The 17,712-nt window shown below is 47.9% G+C and overlaps 1 protein-coding gene across 1 annotated transcript; it reads right to left on the bottom strand.

Annotated features, from left to right (window-relative positions):
• Positions 1-3,921: 3,921 nt before the first annotated feature.
• PCK2 (phosphoenolpyruvate carboxykinase 2, mitochondrial) lies at positions 3,922-12,496 on the bottom strand. Its single transcript, XM_070426876.1, has 10 exons — positions 12,385-12,496; positions 10,125-10,370; positions 9,432-9,616; positions 9,142-9,345; positions 8,623-8,810; positions 8,139-8,301; positions 7,653-7,871; positions 5,153-5,290; positions 4,789-4,884; positions 3,922-4,566 (listed from the first exon to the last, which is right to left on the bottom strand). Exons 1-10 carry the CDS (start codon positions 12,411-12,413, stop codon positions 4,112-4,114), a joined length of 1,923 nt encoding a protein of 640 aa, XP_070282977.1. The 5' UTR covers positions 12,414-12,496; the 3' UTR covers positions 3,922-4,111.
• Positions 12,497-17,712: the final 5,216 nt, after the last annotated feature.

The following is a 17,712-nucleotide window of genomic DNA, read 5'->3' as shown; positions in this document are numbered from 1 at the left end:
GAGAGAGAATCATTGATTGGCTGCCTCCTTCATGCCCCACATTGGGGATCAAGCCCGCGCAACCCAGGCGTGTGCCCTTGGCTGGAATTGAACCTGGGACCCTTCAGTCTGCGGGCCAATGCTCTGTCCACTGAGCCAAACCAGGTAGAGCCAAGGGCAGTCTTTAATCCATTTTTAGTTTATTCTTGTACATGGTGCAAGAAGGTGATCTAGTTTCATTTTTTTGCATGTATTTGCCCAACTTTCCCAATACCATTTATTGAATAGACTGTCTTTATCCCATTGTGAAAATGGCATTTCTTTTAAAATAATTAAAATTAAGTCATTTTGATAAACTCTATTGGCCTTTCCTCTCATGATTTTGAAATTTGGTGTGTTTCTTGGTGACAGTTTAGTGCTTTTCATTTGGATAGCTCTATTCTTCTGGCTACACGTAAAGTCCCTGAGAGGTGTTCTACCTTTAGCACCCATTTTAGAACCAATTATGGTAATTGCTAAGTAGATGTCATGACCTGCCTTGGGGTTTCCTGCTCATTAGCATCTCCACTAGAGGGCAGGCTGGGCTAAAGAGGAGAGAGGAAAGCAAAATTTTCTTTCTCTGGCTGGCACTGTCCTGCGCTCCCCATCCCAGCTCCTAGCCTGGTGATTGCACAGAGCTCCTGGGACACGTGTCCAGCTCCAGGCAACACAAGGGAAAATTCTGAAGTGACTGATGATGTGTTTATACATTATCTTCTTGCAGCATTCTCTTTATAGAGGAAAGGAGGAAGTATGGTAATTTACCCAGGACTTAAAATATGTTGACTATAAAGCAATTGAGTAATTATGGGTTTTCTAATACTTTCATGTCCTGTGTCCTTGAGAACCAGAATTTTTTGTGTGGCAGACATGAGGTACACATGTGATACAGAAGACGTTAAAAACCCTTGAGCCTTGAGTTTGAGTAGGAACTATCGGCATGAGGTGTTTTATTTTTCGATCCCTATTCACTGAAAAGGTCTAGAAACAATGATTAATTCAGTATCAATGAATACTTCTTCCACCTATATCTTCTTGTTGTTGTTCTGCCACTTATATCTTAAAATACCATTACCCACAGAAAGAAACCACAGCTTGGAGAAATGGCTGATTCTAGGTCAGGGCAGGAAGTGTATAAGATGAGCATGGGATAATTTAGCAAAGAAGCCAGCAGATACAATCAGGGTAATGACAAAAGGACTCAGCAGCCTAGTTCTCATGGCCAAAGATGAGACAGTTTGAGCATTAATAAGGATAATTTAATCAACATTATGTTTAGGGGCCCTGGCCAGGTAGTTCAGCTCAGTTGGTTAGAGTGTCCTCCTGATAAGCCAAGGTTGCAGGCTTATCCCCAGTCAGGGCACATACAAGAATCAACCAATGAATGCATAAATAAGTGGATCAACAAATCAACCCCCCCCCCCCCCCATTCCTCGCTCTTTCTCTAAAATCAATAAAAAAAATTTTAGAAAAAATAAACATTACGTTTAAATCCATGAGTTCATAATGGGGTTTGTGTATTTATAACTAATTGGTCATCTTATTTTTAAAAAATATATATTTTTATTTATTTCTGAGAGGAAGGGAGAGGGAGAGATAGAAACATCAATGATGAGAGAGAATCATTGATTGGCTGCCTCCTGCATGTCCCCCACCGGGAATCCCACAACCCAGGCATGTGCCCTGACCAGGAATTAAACCGTGACCTCATGGTTTATAGGTTGATGCTCAACCACTGAGCCACACCGGCTGGGCTAATTGGTCTTTTTTTTTGAAGGATAAGAAAACAAATCATTATTATGAAGATGGTAAATAAAGAAAAAGCAGTTATATTGCTGTTCGTATATAAACTGTAGCCCAGGGTAATGAGTAAAAGATAAAGGGAGTGTCCCTTTGTAAAAGTATTCCAGCTACAGAGCTTAGATATGGCTGCTTTGAAATCCCTAATAAATTAATGAGTCTAAACATTGAACATCTAGGCCTGGATTCTTCAATGGTTAAATTGAGGTAAAAGAAGGGAACGGAGGAGGAACCTATAGTTTGAAAGAGACTTAAAAAGTCTATGAAATTTTTGGAAAATGAGCAAGGCTAAACTATAATGTTTAGGGATCCACATTTGGGTAATAAAACTACAGAAAACAAACACAAAAAGCAAGGAAGTGATTATGGTGCACCATAGTATTCATTTATGCCAGGAAGGAGGGACTGTGATGGTTACAAACATGGTGAGAAGGTGTGTGTGGTGGTGGTAATGGGGGGTTACTTTTGGTGTCTGGCAAAGTTCTCTTTCTTTTTCTAGGTGATAGTTTCAAGGGTATTCACTTTAGTTTATTAAGTTATACCTTTGCTTTGTTTTTATGTATCTATTTTAAAATTAAAAGGTTAATAAATATGTTATTTATTTTTTTATCATTCACCTGGAGCTATAGACATACAGCCCCATTTTATTCTAATTGACACACTCATTTTTAAGACTAACATATTCACATCACTATGCATTTAGATACCAGAAAGGTGCGTAGAGCCCCAATTCCCTGCTTCTTTGCTGAAGGGACTTACTTCCAAACTAATTTTCTTTCTCCTCTAAGTTTTATTTATATTGCTGATTTTGTTGTTAAACTGCGGAGTCAGTAATATATAATAGGCTTACATAGCCTAATTTAATCAACATAGAGTGGAAAGGTGAGGACAGCTAACATATATTCAAAGGTTACTCCATACCAGGTATAGTTTTGAGTATCTGGCACCGCTGACTTTTACTAGTAATCTTAACAATACTGTAAGGTGTGGGCATATCTGCATTCTACAGATAAAGAAACTGGCTTGAGTCTACTATGTGCCTAACATCTGTCATGCTGCTTCTGATCATATTGTTTTAGTCATCACATGCTATTTATGAAGCTGAGGATTTGTCTGTATATTTTTAAGTGCAATGGACTCCACTGCTTACTGTATTTTAGCATGTGTCCACTCTGACCTTTAGTCTGTTCTGTTCTTACACAGACTTCTATCTTACCCACCTCAGTTTATACATTGACTCAGCCTGATCCAGATCACAGATGAAGTTATCCTCAGTTGATGCCCCTGATTTATGTAGGATCATCTCTCTCTCTCTGTAGTTTCCCTCAAATTGATTTCAGAGTTTAGGCCAAGGCCTTGCTACTCAAACTATGGTCCCTGGACCAGCAGCATCAGCATCACCCAGGAGCTTGTAAGAAAATCAGAATCTCCAGACCACCCCAGACTTGCTGAAAGAGAATCTGCATTTTAGTAAGATCCCCAGGTGATTCATATGCACTTCTAAGTTTGAGAAGCATGAAATAGGGGGCTTCTACAAGTCTCTGCATCTGTGAGAGACATGGCTCTGCAGTTATCATTTACCTTTGGCTCTACTGCTTACTTTGTGACCTTGAGTATACTTAACCTCTCTGTGCCTTTGCTTCTTCATCAGTAACTTGCCTCAAAGGGTTGTTTTGTATGTGCTTAGGACAGTGCCTGGCACACAGAAAATGCTATAGAAATGTTAGTTGTCCTAATATTGAATAAGCTTTCATGAATACTTTGTGAGTCCCAATTTTAGGTCAGGCAGGAGGAAGAACAGTTTTGAGAATTCACAGTGAACCACTTCACTGGAGAATGGGGTTATAGAGGCTTCTGCTAGTCTGAGTGGAAGGTCAGGAATTTTAGGCCTGGAGGCTGTACTGAGCAGCTGGCAAAGGACTCCACCTTTTTAAGACCTCAGGACACAGAGTAGATAGTGCCTACTCCCAGGAATTCCTACTTAGATGGCTTGTAGATAGAGCTGTCTATGGGACATCAGTTGCTTAGAGGAGTTGGAAGAAGATTGTGAAATTGGTGTTAGAGGGAAGCTGTGAAGATAAGTGGGAAATGAAAACACAAGTGTTGTGTAAAATAAATGAACATCTCTTATTGGATAGCATGTGGGGAAAGGCCTCTGGCCTGGTCTCAAGTCTCCCAGAAGATGTTACATCAAATTGCTCGTATTTTCTGCAAGCCTAGTTGCTCTCCTAGTCCCAGATGGCAGTGGGGAGTAGGGGGATGCTGTGCTCTCTGGCTAGACTGGAGCCTCAGGTCACATTCTGCGCACACGTTTCTCCAGGGCCTCCAGCTCAGTCAGTACCTGCTTGGGCAGATCCTGGTTGACCTGCTCTGTTAGGTAGCTCCTAATTTCACGAACCTCCTGTTCCCAGAAGTCCTTAGGGAGCGAGAACAGCTGGGCAGTATCTATGGCTCCCAAGCCGCTGAGATCCAAGGCGCCTTCCTTTGGCACCAGCCCGATGGGTGTCTCTCGGGCACTGTCCTCCCCCTCTAGCCGCCGGCAGATCCAGTCTAGAACTCGAGCATTCTCTCCGAAGCCTGGCCACAAGAAGCGGCCAGCCTCATCACGCCGGAACCAGTTGACATGGAAGATGCGGGGCAGCCGGGCCCCCTTGCGCCCCTCCATGCTCAGCCAGTGTTCTAGGTAGTGCCCAAAGTTGTAGCCAAAAAAGGGCCGCATGGCAAATGGGTCATGCATGATCACCTTCCCTGGGGAGGGGAAAGGATGGGTAAGGAATCTTCCTGCTTACTGGAAAAGAGAAGGGCACCTGGCATCCAGTTGGAGGAAATTGTAAAATGTTCATGGTTCTGGAATCTCAGGGCAGGGTGAAAAGGAATGGGGAATGGGCTGGGCGGGAGGAAGGTCTGGCTCAGGCAGGGAGAGAAGAGGCAATGTGGACAAATGGGAGAGGGACAATGAAAGGTTCTCACCTTTGTGTTCAGCTGCAGCAGTGGACTCAGAGCGCATGGCACTGCCCACAAACACTCCGTGGTGCCAGTTGAAGGCCTCGTATACCAGGGGCACTCCTAGAAAACCAGTGAACGGGGTCACAGGCAACCCTTTTTATTGGACTCACTCCATCCTTTCTGGTGATTCTGACTCCTAATCTCTCTCCTAGAACCTCAGCTGTCCCATTTTCAAATCTCATGCCTCCCCCCATGTTTGTATTCTCCAGGGGAGAGCTCTGGAGACAGACAACTACAGTTGGCAACCTGAGCTTTGAGTACAAGAGGGAGGTGGGCCCTGATGTAGACTCAGATCCTTTACCGACACGGCATGGCACCCAATGTTTACCTTTGGGTCTGCGGCCTCCAAAGATGATGGCATCAATGGGGACACCCTCCGGAGCCTCCCAGGCTGGGTCCATGATGGGACACTGGCGAGCCGGGGCACAAAAGCGAGAGTTGGGATGTGCACAGGGCTCCTTGTCACCTGGCAGAAGAAATACAAATACTATCACTTCCAAGGGCAATCCACCCCCAGCACACACATGCATGTACTCTTGCACAATTTCTTTTTGCCTCATCAGCTCCCTACAACCTCATGTGGTAGGGAGTAGGGAGTTAGGACATGTCCCCTAAAAGATCAGGTTATTTATCCATAATAGTACTGACAGCTGAGCTGTGTGAGAAAAGAGAGAGGAATTGGGGTTCAGCAGGGCACTAATGTTTATGCCAAACTGTGGCCAGTGTTCAAAGGAATGGAGTTAGATGTTGGCATAATCCCCCCTGCCCCGCAAAAAAAAAAAGATTTCTTTATTTATGGGATATTTAAATAAACACTCAAACCTAAAGCAAAAACTGAATCTGTCTGGTGAGTATTTCAGACAGTTGACTTTTCATCAGCACCCCTGAGCTATCAAAATGCAAATAGAAATTGATTTTAAAGCTAATAGAATTTTGCCCTAACTAGTTTGGCTCAGCAGATAGAGCGTCGGCCTGTGGACTGAAGGGTCGCAGGTTCGATTCCGGTCAAGGGCATGTACCTTGGTTGTGGACACATCCCCAGTAGGAGGTGTGCAGGAGGCAGCTGATTGATGTTTCTCTCTCATCGATGTTTCTAACTCTCTATCCCTCTCCCTTCCTCTCTGTAAAAAAAATAAAATATATTAAAAAAGAGAGAGAGAGAGAGAGAACACGATTGTTTTTTAAAAAAAGCTAATAGAATGTTGGTGTTTTACCTGGGCCTGCCCAGTCCCTGATGGAGTGATAAGGCTCGAAGAACTCAGACAAGGATATAACCTGGGCAGGCATAACCTGAGGAGCCCAGGTCATTTGGCCCCTTCAGGTGCCCTAGAGATGCTTTGGGACCAAATCAGGGGCAAACGTGTACTTGTAGGTAGGGCACTATCAAGGGGACCCCAAATGGACATGGTACCCCCCTCTGCTGGAGGTTACTGGTCAGACCTAGGGGGCAAGGAAGTCAGAGCTGGTTATTCCTGCCCTTTTTCCACCCACCAGCTCCTGCCTCCACTCTCAGGAAAGAGCTGTCCTTTACCCTCTCTCTTGCACTTTCATCAGCCCCTAATTCAGGTCCCTAGCACAGGGTGTTATTCTGGGAACTGAACAACATGCTCTAGTTATAGCCCTGAATCCAGAGATGATGAAAGGGTTGGGAAATCAGCCTGTAGGGAAATATGAAATTTTCTTGGATTTCTCAGTTGGGTAGGAAGACTGAGGAGGGCTTAATGATGATGTTGAAGAAAATAAAGGGTGATTAGACGAGGAGGGTGACTGCTAGGCCAGCTTGGAAAACTTGAATATAGGCTCCAGTGACCACAGGGCCACCTTCCCCCACCATGCTCTTCTTTGCTCCCATCCCTCGGTCTCTGGGCTCTCTGACTGCTGAAGGCCACAGAAAACTGAAGGGCAGAGTGCAGGGTTGGGGGTGGGGGCAGGATTGCAAGGCACGGGGAGAATTGACAGGGTTGAGAAACTCACTTCTAGGAGAGGCTAAAGAACTAGTCTGATTCAGTTTGGAAGAAGAATTTGAGTGTATGTGTTGGAGGGACAGGGAAAGGGTAAGGGTTACAATACTGACCTGTATTTATTTATTTAATTTATTTTGGTATTCCTCACCCGAGGAATTTTTCCATTGATTTTTAGGGAGAGTGGAAGAGAGATGGAAAGACAGAAAAACATCGATGTGAGAGAAACACATCGATTGGTTGTCTCCTGCACGATCCTGACCAGGTACATGCCCTTGACCGGAATCGAACCCGGGATATTTTGGTCCGCAGGCTGACGCTCTATCCACTGAGCCAAACAGGCTAGGGCAACAATACTGACATTTAGACAGTGGTTATTATATAGGGGGATGGCGAGAACCAAGTGGCAGGCGGAGGGGCAGGCTTTCTCCCTTCCTAATAGGTCAAACTTTATGGATTCTGTTGTGAGCCCTATTCCTTCTATAATAATTTTCAAAACAGTCCTTCTCTTTTCTTTTTAAAAAATACCTAGTTTATATTTATGGTGGATTTACTCTGTGTTTGGTACTGTGCTAAACCCTTTGTATGCATTTAAAACTTCAACAACTTTATGTGATAGGTGCTACCCCATTCAACTGATGGGGAAACTGACACTCAGCAAGTTAAGCAGTTTAACCAAGTCACAAAGCCAGTACTTGATGGAGCTGGGATATGAACTGAGACCTTGCCTGGAGTTAGAAACTTTAAACATTCATAACTTCCTGTGCCTCCTGGAGTCCTGGAAGATGCCTGTGGATTGTGAAGAATTTTATATCATCAAGGTGCTGAGCCCTGGGAGCTGTGTCATGACTCCCCCGCCCCACATACCAGGTTTCCAGGCCTTGCCCAGCCAGGAGGTAACAGTGACGCCAGGTGGAAGAGGCTGGTCAATGCCCTCCCAGTACACGCCACCATCGCTGGTCTCAGCCACGTTGGTGAAAAGAGTGTTACTCTGGATTGTGGCCATGGCATTTGGATTGGTGGTGGCAGAGGTGCCAGGGGCCACCCCGAAGAAACCATTCTCAGGGTTAATAGCCCGGAGTCGACCTGTTAAGAGAAGTGAAAAAAAGGAAAGACCAACCAGGAAAAATTGAGGGGTGGGCCAGAGAAGGTCCTGCTTTGTCCCTCTCTGCCCTAAGCTGGACCTTAGATCTGACAAGGAAAGGTTTGTGTCTCTGCCAGGATTTTCAGGGAAAGGTGGACTATTCAAGAAAAGTTTCTTCCTGACAAAGCTCACCATGAGCAGTGGAGGGGAGACCTCTGTGCTCTCGTAAGAGCCAGAATCAAGAAGAGTATGATCCAAGGACCACTCACCATCACTGTCAAACCTCATCCAGGCGATGTCATCCCCCACACACTCCACTTTCCAGCCTGGCAGTGCTGGCCGCATCATGGCCAGGTTTGTCTTGCCACAGGCACTGGGGAAGGCAGCTGCCACATAGCGCTTCTTCCCCGCAGGGCTGGTGATACCCAGGATCTGCATGTTGGGGAGAAAGGGAACGAGGGGGAGGTCACCAAAGGTCAGGGCATGGTCTGCACAGGAAGGGCAGCTACAGATTAACAGGGAGGACTGATGTTTATTCACTTAATAGGTGCACTGCCTTGCTACTGGGCCAGGGGTGGCAGCAAGGGAAGCCCCCCAACATTTAGCAGCTTGGGGTCAAAGCTTTGGGCTTTGGGCAGAGTCCCTGCCCACCAGCCTGGCACCTGGCAGTGGGGAGGCAAGGCTGAGGCAGACTGGCCAGGCCCCACCACTGCCTTGCCCCCCACAGCTGCCCAGTCCTCACCAGGCCCTCACCAGCATGTGCTCCGCTAGCCAGCCCTCATCCCTGGCCAGCCGAGAGGCGATTCGAAGGGCAAAGCACTTCTTGCCCAGCAGGGAGTTGCCACCATAGCCGCTGCCGAAGGAGACGATTTCCCGCTTGTCAGGCACGTGGCCAATCAGGGTTTTCTCTGGGTTGCATGGCCATTGGCTCACCGGCTCCCCTGGGGACAATGGGGTCATGGGGCTGCTAGCAGGAGCATCAGAAACTGGGGTTAGAGGGATCAGGGGTTGACAGGATAGACACTTGAGAGCAAAGATGGTGCCAATGGATGGTTGAAGTCCCCCACCTCATAATATCCATCAGCTCTCTATTCTTAGAGACTTTCTCAATCTTGTGCAAACTGCTCTGCAAACAGCCTCACCCCCAATCCAGACCTGCTGGACTGGATCTAGGGAATTAGGTGTCTCATTAATTAGGATGGGAAGGATTTGGGGTTCCCTCTGAGTGTAAACAGGCCTTTGTATCCTCCCATGGACAGAGCAGGGGCTCACCTTGCCCAGTCAGGGGCTGACCCACGGAGTGCAGACACTTGACAAAGTCACCATCTCCGAGGGCCTGAAGCACAGGCGTCCCCAGCCGGGTCATAATACGCATGCTTGCCACCACGTAGGCCGAGTCAGTGAGCTGCACTCCGATGCGGGACAGTGGGGAACCCACAGGACCCATGCTGAATGGAAGCACATACATGGTTCGGCCTGTGGGGGGAAATGTCACTTTGATGAAGGGTTCCAACCTGTTAATACCACCAGTGCCCTTGCCTCTGTGTCCCTGCCCTGATTACCCTGCATGCAGCCAGGAAACCTCTCATCCACAGCTTGTTGGAACTCAGCTGGGGACATCCAGTTGCCCAGCTGGCCGCGGGCCCCACCAGTCGGGATGGGCACCGTGTCTCGTTGAGATGGAGTTACAATCACCGTCTTGCTCTCTACTCGTGCCACATCCTTGGGGTCTGTGCGGGCCAGCCAGCTGCGGAAGAGAGGATTATCAGGAAGATGATGGCCAGCAGGTCTCCCTCATCCCCAGACCCACTCTTTCAAGTCCAACTTTGATTCTAAGTCTTCTGTTTTCCCCACCCATTTGCACCTCAATCTTCCTCCAGGTTATGTCCCATTTAAGGGGACACATGAAGGGGAGCCAGCTGCTGATATTATTGCAGGCTTAGCCCAAGCCCATATTTACTTATGTAGTTCTCGTGGCCCCCAGCCCTCTAAAGGCCCCTTTTCCTGGCAAAAACTCCCTGAACTTGTGAGAAAAAGAAAAGAAAAAGCTTTTATTTGTATCTGCTTCATTATTTAACATAAAAATACAGACCACTCCCAGTAAATCCTGACTTTGTTTCCTCTAAAGCTCCTATCCTTGCTCATTCCAGTGAGATGGTCTAGTTAAATCTCATTTTGTCTTAGTAAAGACAAAGTGAGCGACCTCAGTCCAAGCAGCTGCCCCCATCTTGTGGGTCGCTGGGCTCGGGGCTTACCAGTTACTGTACTTGGGGAGCTTTCGGATGAGTCCCTGCTGCTCCAGCAGGGTCAGTGTGGCAGAGTTCTCTGCCTCAGTCCCATCACAGATGTGGATGCCCTCTGGTTGGCACAGTCGTGCACTACGCTCCACAAAGTCTCGAACCCCAGTAGGCAGCTGGCTCAGATCTCCACTGAGTACTCGCAGGGTCTGGATGCTGCGCTGTGATGACCAGCCACAGGGGCTCAGCCTATGCCAGCTAAGCCTGTGAGAGAAAAAAAAACAGGTAATGAGCCAGGATAGGCAAGTCAAGAGGATAGGAGGCTGGGGCGGCTAGGGAGCATGCTAAAGCAAGTCCGGGTGCAGGTCTCATGAAGAGCAGGTTGGAGTAGGTGAGTGAGATGGGTTCAGGCGACATGTATCTTGTGGCCTTTATGAGGCTTAGTCAGGGTGTCTCCTGGTCAGCAACGGGCAGGTATTGCCAGATGACCATAGAGGCTGTGTAGAAGTACATGTATAGGCATGCTAATGTCAGTGCAGGCTTAGTCCATGCCCATGTTTAACTAGGTCTGGTCAATGTTTAGAAATGAACAGGTGCCCAGGGCCCAAGTATGGAAACTGTGCCAAGGTGACAGCTTCATGTTTGGTATTGGAAGCTCTCATCCCTGTTCTGTCCATTCTCGTTCACTTTTTTAAAAGTTAAAAAGGCAGCTATTTTTATTTATTTATTTCTTCCGGTGTGCATGCTGTAAGACTGTGAGAACCTCATGTAAAGAACCTGTTCTTTGAGATGGTACAGTCCCGGTTTCTAGATTAGGACTCTTGCACAGAGAGTAGGTGATCAGATGTTGGGGTTTCAGGCACCAGATCTGCTGCCGCCCACCTGGTCCAAAAGGATTGCAAAAATATTGCCATTGGGTAGTTACTTTTGAACCATGTGAAAGGCTGACTATTGGGAAATGTCACTGGCTAGGCATGCCCTGATTCCCAGGAGTGTAGGGTCCCTGTTGTCTCTCCCTTCACATTCCTGGGAGAGGGAGAAGCAGGGTCTGCTCTGATTGGCCTGGACCCAGAGTGGAGTGAGCCAGAGAGACCAAAGGCCGAGAAAGGGAAGTTGCCCTCCTATGCCCCAAACACCTAGGAGCACATGATCCTATCCCTCCCCTGGCTCTCTTTCCTAGAGGACATGTGCCTAGAGAGCTTTGGGTATGGGTGGTAGGGTGCAACAGCAGACTGCAGGGAGCTCCAATGCAGAGGGTGTAAGCCTGGGGAAGGGAGGAAGCTCAGACCATGGATGTGGGGATTGGAGCCTGGCTGGAGTGTGAACCGGGGTGGCTTTCACTGGGCAGAGTGAGATGGAAACCAGTGTGGTCCCAGGGGCAAAGGAGGAGGGTGCCTGGGACCTGGGTCTGTTCTCGCCTCAGAGAGGTTTTCCCTGAGCACTAATTTTAAAGGTACACAGTCTGGGGAGAGCCTCTGCAAGGAAGTCTGGGGAGGCTCCACCACTCCTTCCAGTCCTCTAGGACCTTCTCCTTTTTCTTGGCTCCAGAGACCACCTATGTGGGCTGGCCAACTGAACCAGCTGTGGGAGAGATATGGGGTCAGCTCAAATTCTGGAACAAAACCTGGGGAGAAGGGAGGCTACAGAGGCAAGACAGGAAGCTGTGAAAAGGGGGAGAAGGCAGACAAGCAGGGCCTAGGGGCTCCTGTCCTGGAGTGGGGGTGAAGCCAGCCATATGCGATTGAAGGCAACTTGGATCCCTCCTCCTCCCTTCTTTCCCTGGCCCCAGGTCCCTCTGCCTGCGCCAGGCTTCCCGCCAGGTTCCAGTGGGGGAGGCCGGGGAATGAATGTTTACATTAGGGAGCTGTGCGCCCGATCCCTGGGCTCATGCACCCTTGACCCCAGGGCCTTACTGCTCCTCGTGGCAACCTGAGCACAAGAATTACATCTAAAGGAAAGGGGACAGACTCAGAAAGGGGCTACGCGGGGGCGAGCGAGGAGCTGGAAGGAAGTTCTGAGTGTCACAGAGCCCGCGGGGCAGAGATCAGCAGAGCAGGAAGGGTAGGAGGGGACGGAAATGGAGAGTCCGGAGCCGCTGATCTCAGGCAAGATGTCCGGCCAGAGAAGCTGGGGATCGAGAAACACTCGCCCCCTGCCCGCTTCCCCCTGGGATGGGAAGCCAGGCCGAGGCTGACCAGCAGCAGAGCGCAGCTGGCAGCGCCACGAGGGTGAGCTCCGCGGAAGGTGCGGGTCGGCCCCGGGCTGGGGGGTCACTCACCGCAGGCCCGGGCGGTACACAGCGGCCATGGCAACTGGGCGGGGGCTGTGAGGTGGCAAGAGAACGTAGCGGAGCCTGGCAGAGATGGAAGGCGGGAAGGGAGAGTGCGCGGTGGAGCGACGGGGAGCTGAGACTGGGCGGGAGGCGCTTAAAAAGCGGGCGGGCGGGCGGGCGGGCGGATGCGGGGGCGGGACCTAGCCGGGCCAGCGCGACCCTCTCTCCGCCCCGCCAGCCGGCCAGCGCTCGGTCCGTCCTGGGCACCCAGTCCCAGGCCCGCCCAGCTGCGCCCCACCCCCGCATCCTAGCCCTCAAACCCATCTCTCCCATTGGGGCCTGGCTGCTCTCCTCGAGGCTCCGCCCCGCCCTGCCCACTGCACATGATGTAACTTTGAGGACTCTTGCTCCCGGTAGACAGTGACTGGAGACACTGGGTGGCAAACAAGCCAAGGGCTGGAGTCCACGGGGCCTGGAAGTCTAGTAACGGTGTTGGGCATTACATTCTTTCTAGGGACTGGGTACTCTGAGCCCCAGGCTCTTCTGATTTGCAGGGTCTCAATTCTAAGGTCTCTGCAGTCCCCAGCTCCCAAACCCTTGTTTCTTCTCCAGATGAGGTCTCCCTGCTGCACTACCTTACCATGAAACAGTCTTCCGGCCAGTCTTCTTTGGGCCTCTGCCCTGGTCATTCTTTCCACATTCCCCTGGAGAAAGCATCTGCCCCACCCAACCACCAGCATGAAAGTCCTCAGGTAATTTCTCAAGTTATGTCTCCATCCAGACATTTCTCTTCAATTTGAGACCACTGGGTACACCCCAAATGCCACAGCACCTCAAACTCAACATGTCTATGGGAGGCATCTGCTCAGCACCCACTCCCCCTTTCTGATAATGGCACCTCGATGCTCCCCTTCAGTCTGTGTGGTCATGTGGGTCTCCTGGGGGTAGGTTCTCAGCTTGGCCAATTTGTGTGTTCCTCACTCTGAATTCAGCAATTGGGAATGTTCAAGGATGAGCATGAGGTCCCTTTCTCCAGCTTTTTCTATAAACTTTCAAAATAAGCTCCTGTCCTGCTGAGGTTGCTGAGCTAGTAGACTATAAGCCTGGAGCTTCTGGGTGTCAGCTTAGCACTGCAAAGCAGGAACCTGCCGAGATGCAAGCCAGCATAGAGGAAGCAGAGCAGAGGAATGGAGAGAAACAAATTTGTGATTTAGATAATAGGAGCCAAAAAATTTTTTCTCTTGCTGAAGCTAATTTTCTTAACAGAGGAACGGAGAAGGAGGGAGGGAGGGAGAGAGAGAGAGAGAGAGATGTAAAAGAGGAACATTGATTGGCTGCCTTCTGTATGCACCCCAATTGGGGATAGAACCTGCAACCTGGGTATGTGCCTTGACCAGGAATCAAATCTACCACCTTTTGTTGTACCAGGGCAACGCTCCAACCAGCCTTGTCACACTGGCCAGGGCTGTTCAAGCTAATTTTAAGTGCATTTCTGACCTTTGCAACAGAAACCAACTTGATTCTCAGATTTCTCAGAGTTCTGTGCTGGAACATAGTGAAACAAGCAGAGCTGGTCTGTAGCCTTGGGCTTGCTACTGGTCTTCCTCTCTTCCACCCAGGCTCCATCACACACTCAACCTCATCTGTATGTTTTGGGACTTTTCCCTCCAGTTTCAACATCTCTGTCCACACCTACCCCACTGCAGAAAACTGCCTGTTTGCCCCTTTGGGCCTAAAGGTGTGCACACTGGTGGGCTGGTCAACCTACCAAAGGTCATCATCTCTTCCATAATCCTGACCTGCTCTCATGGTTCCATATCTTAGCAAATGGCTCCACCATCTAGCCAAGTGCCCCAGAAGAATCTGAGTCTGTTTAGACAATTCCTTTTTTATCCTCCATAGCCAGTCAGACACCAGGACCTTTGGGTATACTTCACAATTATCTCTCAAATCTGTGTCTATCCCCATAGCCACTGTCTTAGTTCAGGGCTCATCTCTCACCTGGTTTCAGGTGATGGCTTCCAAGCCACTTCTTGGCCTCCTACTTCTCCAAATGCTACCCCCCCTCCAAGCTACCCTCCAAACTCTGCACTTATGGTCACATTGGAGAGTTAAGAGAGAGGGATAATGTTTATTGTGTGGACACTAGGTGCCATGCTCTGTGCCAGCAGCTTTACATGCATAATCTCATTCAGTTTCACAACAACCCCGTTACAAGTGTGGATGCTAAGGCTCAGAGAGGTTGTCATTTGCTTAAAGTCGTACAGCTGGTCAGCCTGAGAAATGGAGCCTGAATCCACATCTGACTCTAATTACCAACTTGTTTCCCCCATCACCAGCCTAATATTGTCCCCTTGATTCATCATTTAAAAAAGTGAGAACATATCACTCTCAGGCTTAAAATTCCTTCAAGGCTTCGTTCACATCACATAGTAACTGATGTCCTTTATAATCTGTTTCCTATTTATCCAATGTTATTACTCCATCTCCTTACTTGCCACTTTCCACTTACATATGGAATTCTGCAGTTTCCAGAGAACTTCTGTGAACTCTTTCTGCCCTTCAGACTTAAATTAAACATCACCACCTACATGAAGTCAGTTTGCCCTTTAGAATTAACATCTACCTTATCTCTGTTGTTCTATACTGTGTACTATGCCTATAGTTTTGTACTTATAATATTTTATTTACTAGTAGTTGTTTTTGTATCTCCATAATGCTCACTACAATATTAACTCCTTGAAAGAAGCATTCGCCGAAACCGGTTTGGCTCAGTGGATAGAGCGTCAGCCTGTGGACTGAAGGGTCCCAGGTTCGATTCTGGTCAAGGACATGTACCTGGGCTGCAGGCACATCCCCGGTGGGAGATGTGCAGGAGGCGGCGGATTGATGTTTCTCTCTCATCAATGTTTCTAACTCTATCTCTCTCCTTTCCTCTCTGTAAAAAATCAATAAAATATATTAAAAAAAAAAGAAAAAGAAAGAAGCATTCAAATTTTAGTTTTTTCCTGGCTGGGGGATTCAGTTGGTTGAAGTGTCGTCCTGTACCCAAAAGATTGAGGGTTCAATTCCCAGTGAGGGCACATACCTAGGTTGTGGGTTTGATCACTGGCCGGGCACATACAGGAGGCAACTGATGTTTCTCATCAATGTTTCTCTCTCTAAAATAAAAAAAATATCCTCAGGTGAGGATGAAAAAAATTAATCAACAAACAACAAATGCTGGAGAGGATGTGGAAAAAAGGGAACACTAGTTCACTCCTGGTGGGAATGCAGACTCATGCAGCCACTATGGAAAACAGTCTGGAGTTTCCTCAAAAAATTAAAAATGGAACTTCAGTTTGACCCAGCAATCACACTTCTGGGAATATATCCTAAAAAAACCCAAACACCAGTCAGAAAGAATATATGCACCCCTTTGTTCATAGCAGCATTATTTACAATAGCTAAGATTTAGAAACAGCCCAAGTGCTGTGGTACATTTACACAATGGAATACTATGCAACTGTAAAAAGGGTGGATCTCTTACCCTTGGGACAGCATGGATAGACCTGGCAAGTATTATGCTAAATGAAATAAACCAATCTTTGAAAGACAAATATAACATGAGCTCACTTATTTGTGGAATCTAATACATGGAATGAGTTGACCAACAAAATAAGACCTGAAGCATGGAGGCATGGAACAGACTGACATACCTCAATTTGGGGTTGAGGGGATGAGAAGAGGTAAACCAAGGAACTTATATACTTATAGGCATGGCCCATGGACACGGGCAATAGGGTAGTGAAGACATGGCGGGGGGGGCGGGGGGTAGGAGGTAAAGGGCTGGAAGGAGGTAAAGGGGCCGGAGGGGGGTGAAATGGGAGAGACCTATAATACATCAACAATAAAAAGTATATTTAAAATAATAATAATTTAAAAATTGGTCTTGTTTTTATCCTAGCTCCCTGCAGAATTTGTCCTATGATAGGTACTTAATAAATGTTGGTTGAATGAAAGAATGAACAAGTCCCACCCATGTTTCTGAATCCTCCCCCTCAACCCCTTTTTCTTCCTTCCTTAATTTTAGGCAGACTGTGCAGGGGCTCCTGAGAGGATTTCCTTGTACTGCTGATTCCCCTTATCTGTCACACACTTTGTTCCCTGTCCCTCCTGGCAGCCTGGCCCACCAGCTGACCAATGTCCTGTTCATGGCGCACCACCAGGGGGCAGCGTGTGACCAACCTTATTCTGGTCTGCATTTTCTTCTTCCCAGGGAGCTGTGGACAGGAGTTGGGGCAGGGATATCGATGGCTCACAGACACCCTGTAGTGGATGCTGTGGTGTGCTGCCTAGATCCCCCTTCAGGATCATGGTGCTCATTGTCCCAGCCACTGAGTGTTGGCTCCTGATGGCTCACAGCTGGATGTTTCCCTGAGAACTACCTGTGACTGAAAGAAACTGTCTTGTCAAATGCAGTGCCCCTTTCCTGGGATTACATGTCATCAATGACTGGTGAATGTACGGGTTCAAAGGCCTGGTCCTCTGGCCTCAAATTGAAACAACTCTGAAAGTTCATCCCAGCTCCAGAAATCCCATAGAATCAGCTGACGTCTCTTCTGTTGCAACTGTAATGCATTTCAACTTTTCCCCTGCCCAGTCCTGCTTCTCATTCCCTTTGAAAGTCTTCCCTAATAAGCCACCTGTACACAAGTTTTCATCTCAGAGTTTGTTTTCAGCTTAAGATTTTCCCCAAACTCAACTTGGATACTCCGTTAACTTCCTTATCTGACTCTGATTCCATTTTTGCCCTCCTCCACACTAGATCCAAAGTGATTTTTTAAAATATATTTTATTGATTTTTCAGAGAGAGGAAGGGAGAGGGATAGAGAGTTAGAAACATCGTTGAGAGAGAAACATCCATCAGCTGCCTCCTGCACACCTTCTACTGGGGATGTGCCCACAACGAAGGTACATGCCCTTGGCTGGAATCGAACCCGGGACCCTTCAGTCCACAGGCCAGCGCTCTATCCACTGAGCCAAACTGGTCAGGGCCAAAGTGATCTTTTTAAACAATCTGATTATGTCAGGTCTCCACTGAAAGCCCTTCAAAAGCTTCTCACTGCTCGTATTTATTTATTTATTTGTTTATTTTTAGATAATTTCTATAAGAGTTTATTTGAGCCATACTGATGACATATGCTGGTGAGCAAGATCTCAAATGCGCCCAGCTTCTCACTGCTCTTAGAATAAAGCCCACATTCTAAACTTGGCCTACAACACTCTGCATGATCTGGCACCTGTGGACTTCTCCACCCTCATCTACCACCATCCTTCCTACCTTTCCTTGGT

Source organism: Myotis yumanensis, unplaced genomic scaffold (assembly GCF_028538775.1).
Source record: "Myotis yumanensis isolate MYYU_CA2020_CCGP unplaced genomic scaffold, mMyoYum1.0.hap1 SCAF_1, whole genome shotgun sequence".
Classification (NCBI taxonomy): Eukaryota; Metazoa; Chordata; class Mammalia; order Chiroptera; family Vespertilionidae; genus Myotis; species Myotis yumanensis.
Note: the sequence above shows the minus strand (reverse complement) of the source record. Positions and strands in the feature narration are given on the sequence as shown.

What these genes read in the sequence shown, in the direction of transcription:
- PCK2 (XM_070426876.1), bottom strand. Translation starts at nt 12,413, where the DNA reads ATGGCCGCTGTGTACCGCCCGGGCCTGCG. An exon ending in CTCCCCAAGTACAGTAACTG is followed by an intron (nt 9,617 to 10,124) that starts GTAAGCCCCGAG and finishes TCTCTTCCGCAG; the next exon opens with CTGGCTGGCCCGCACAGACC. An exon ending in GGGCAAGGCCTGGAAACCTG is followed by an intron (nt 5,291 to 7,652) that starts GTATGTGGGGCG and finishes TTCTTCTGCCAG; the next exon opens with GTGACAAGGAGCCCTGTGCA.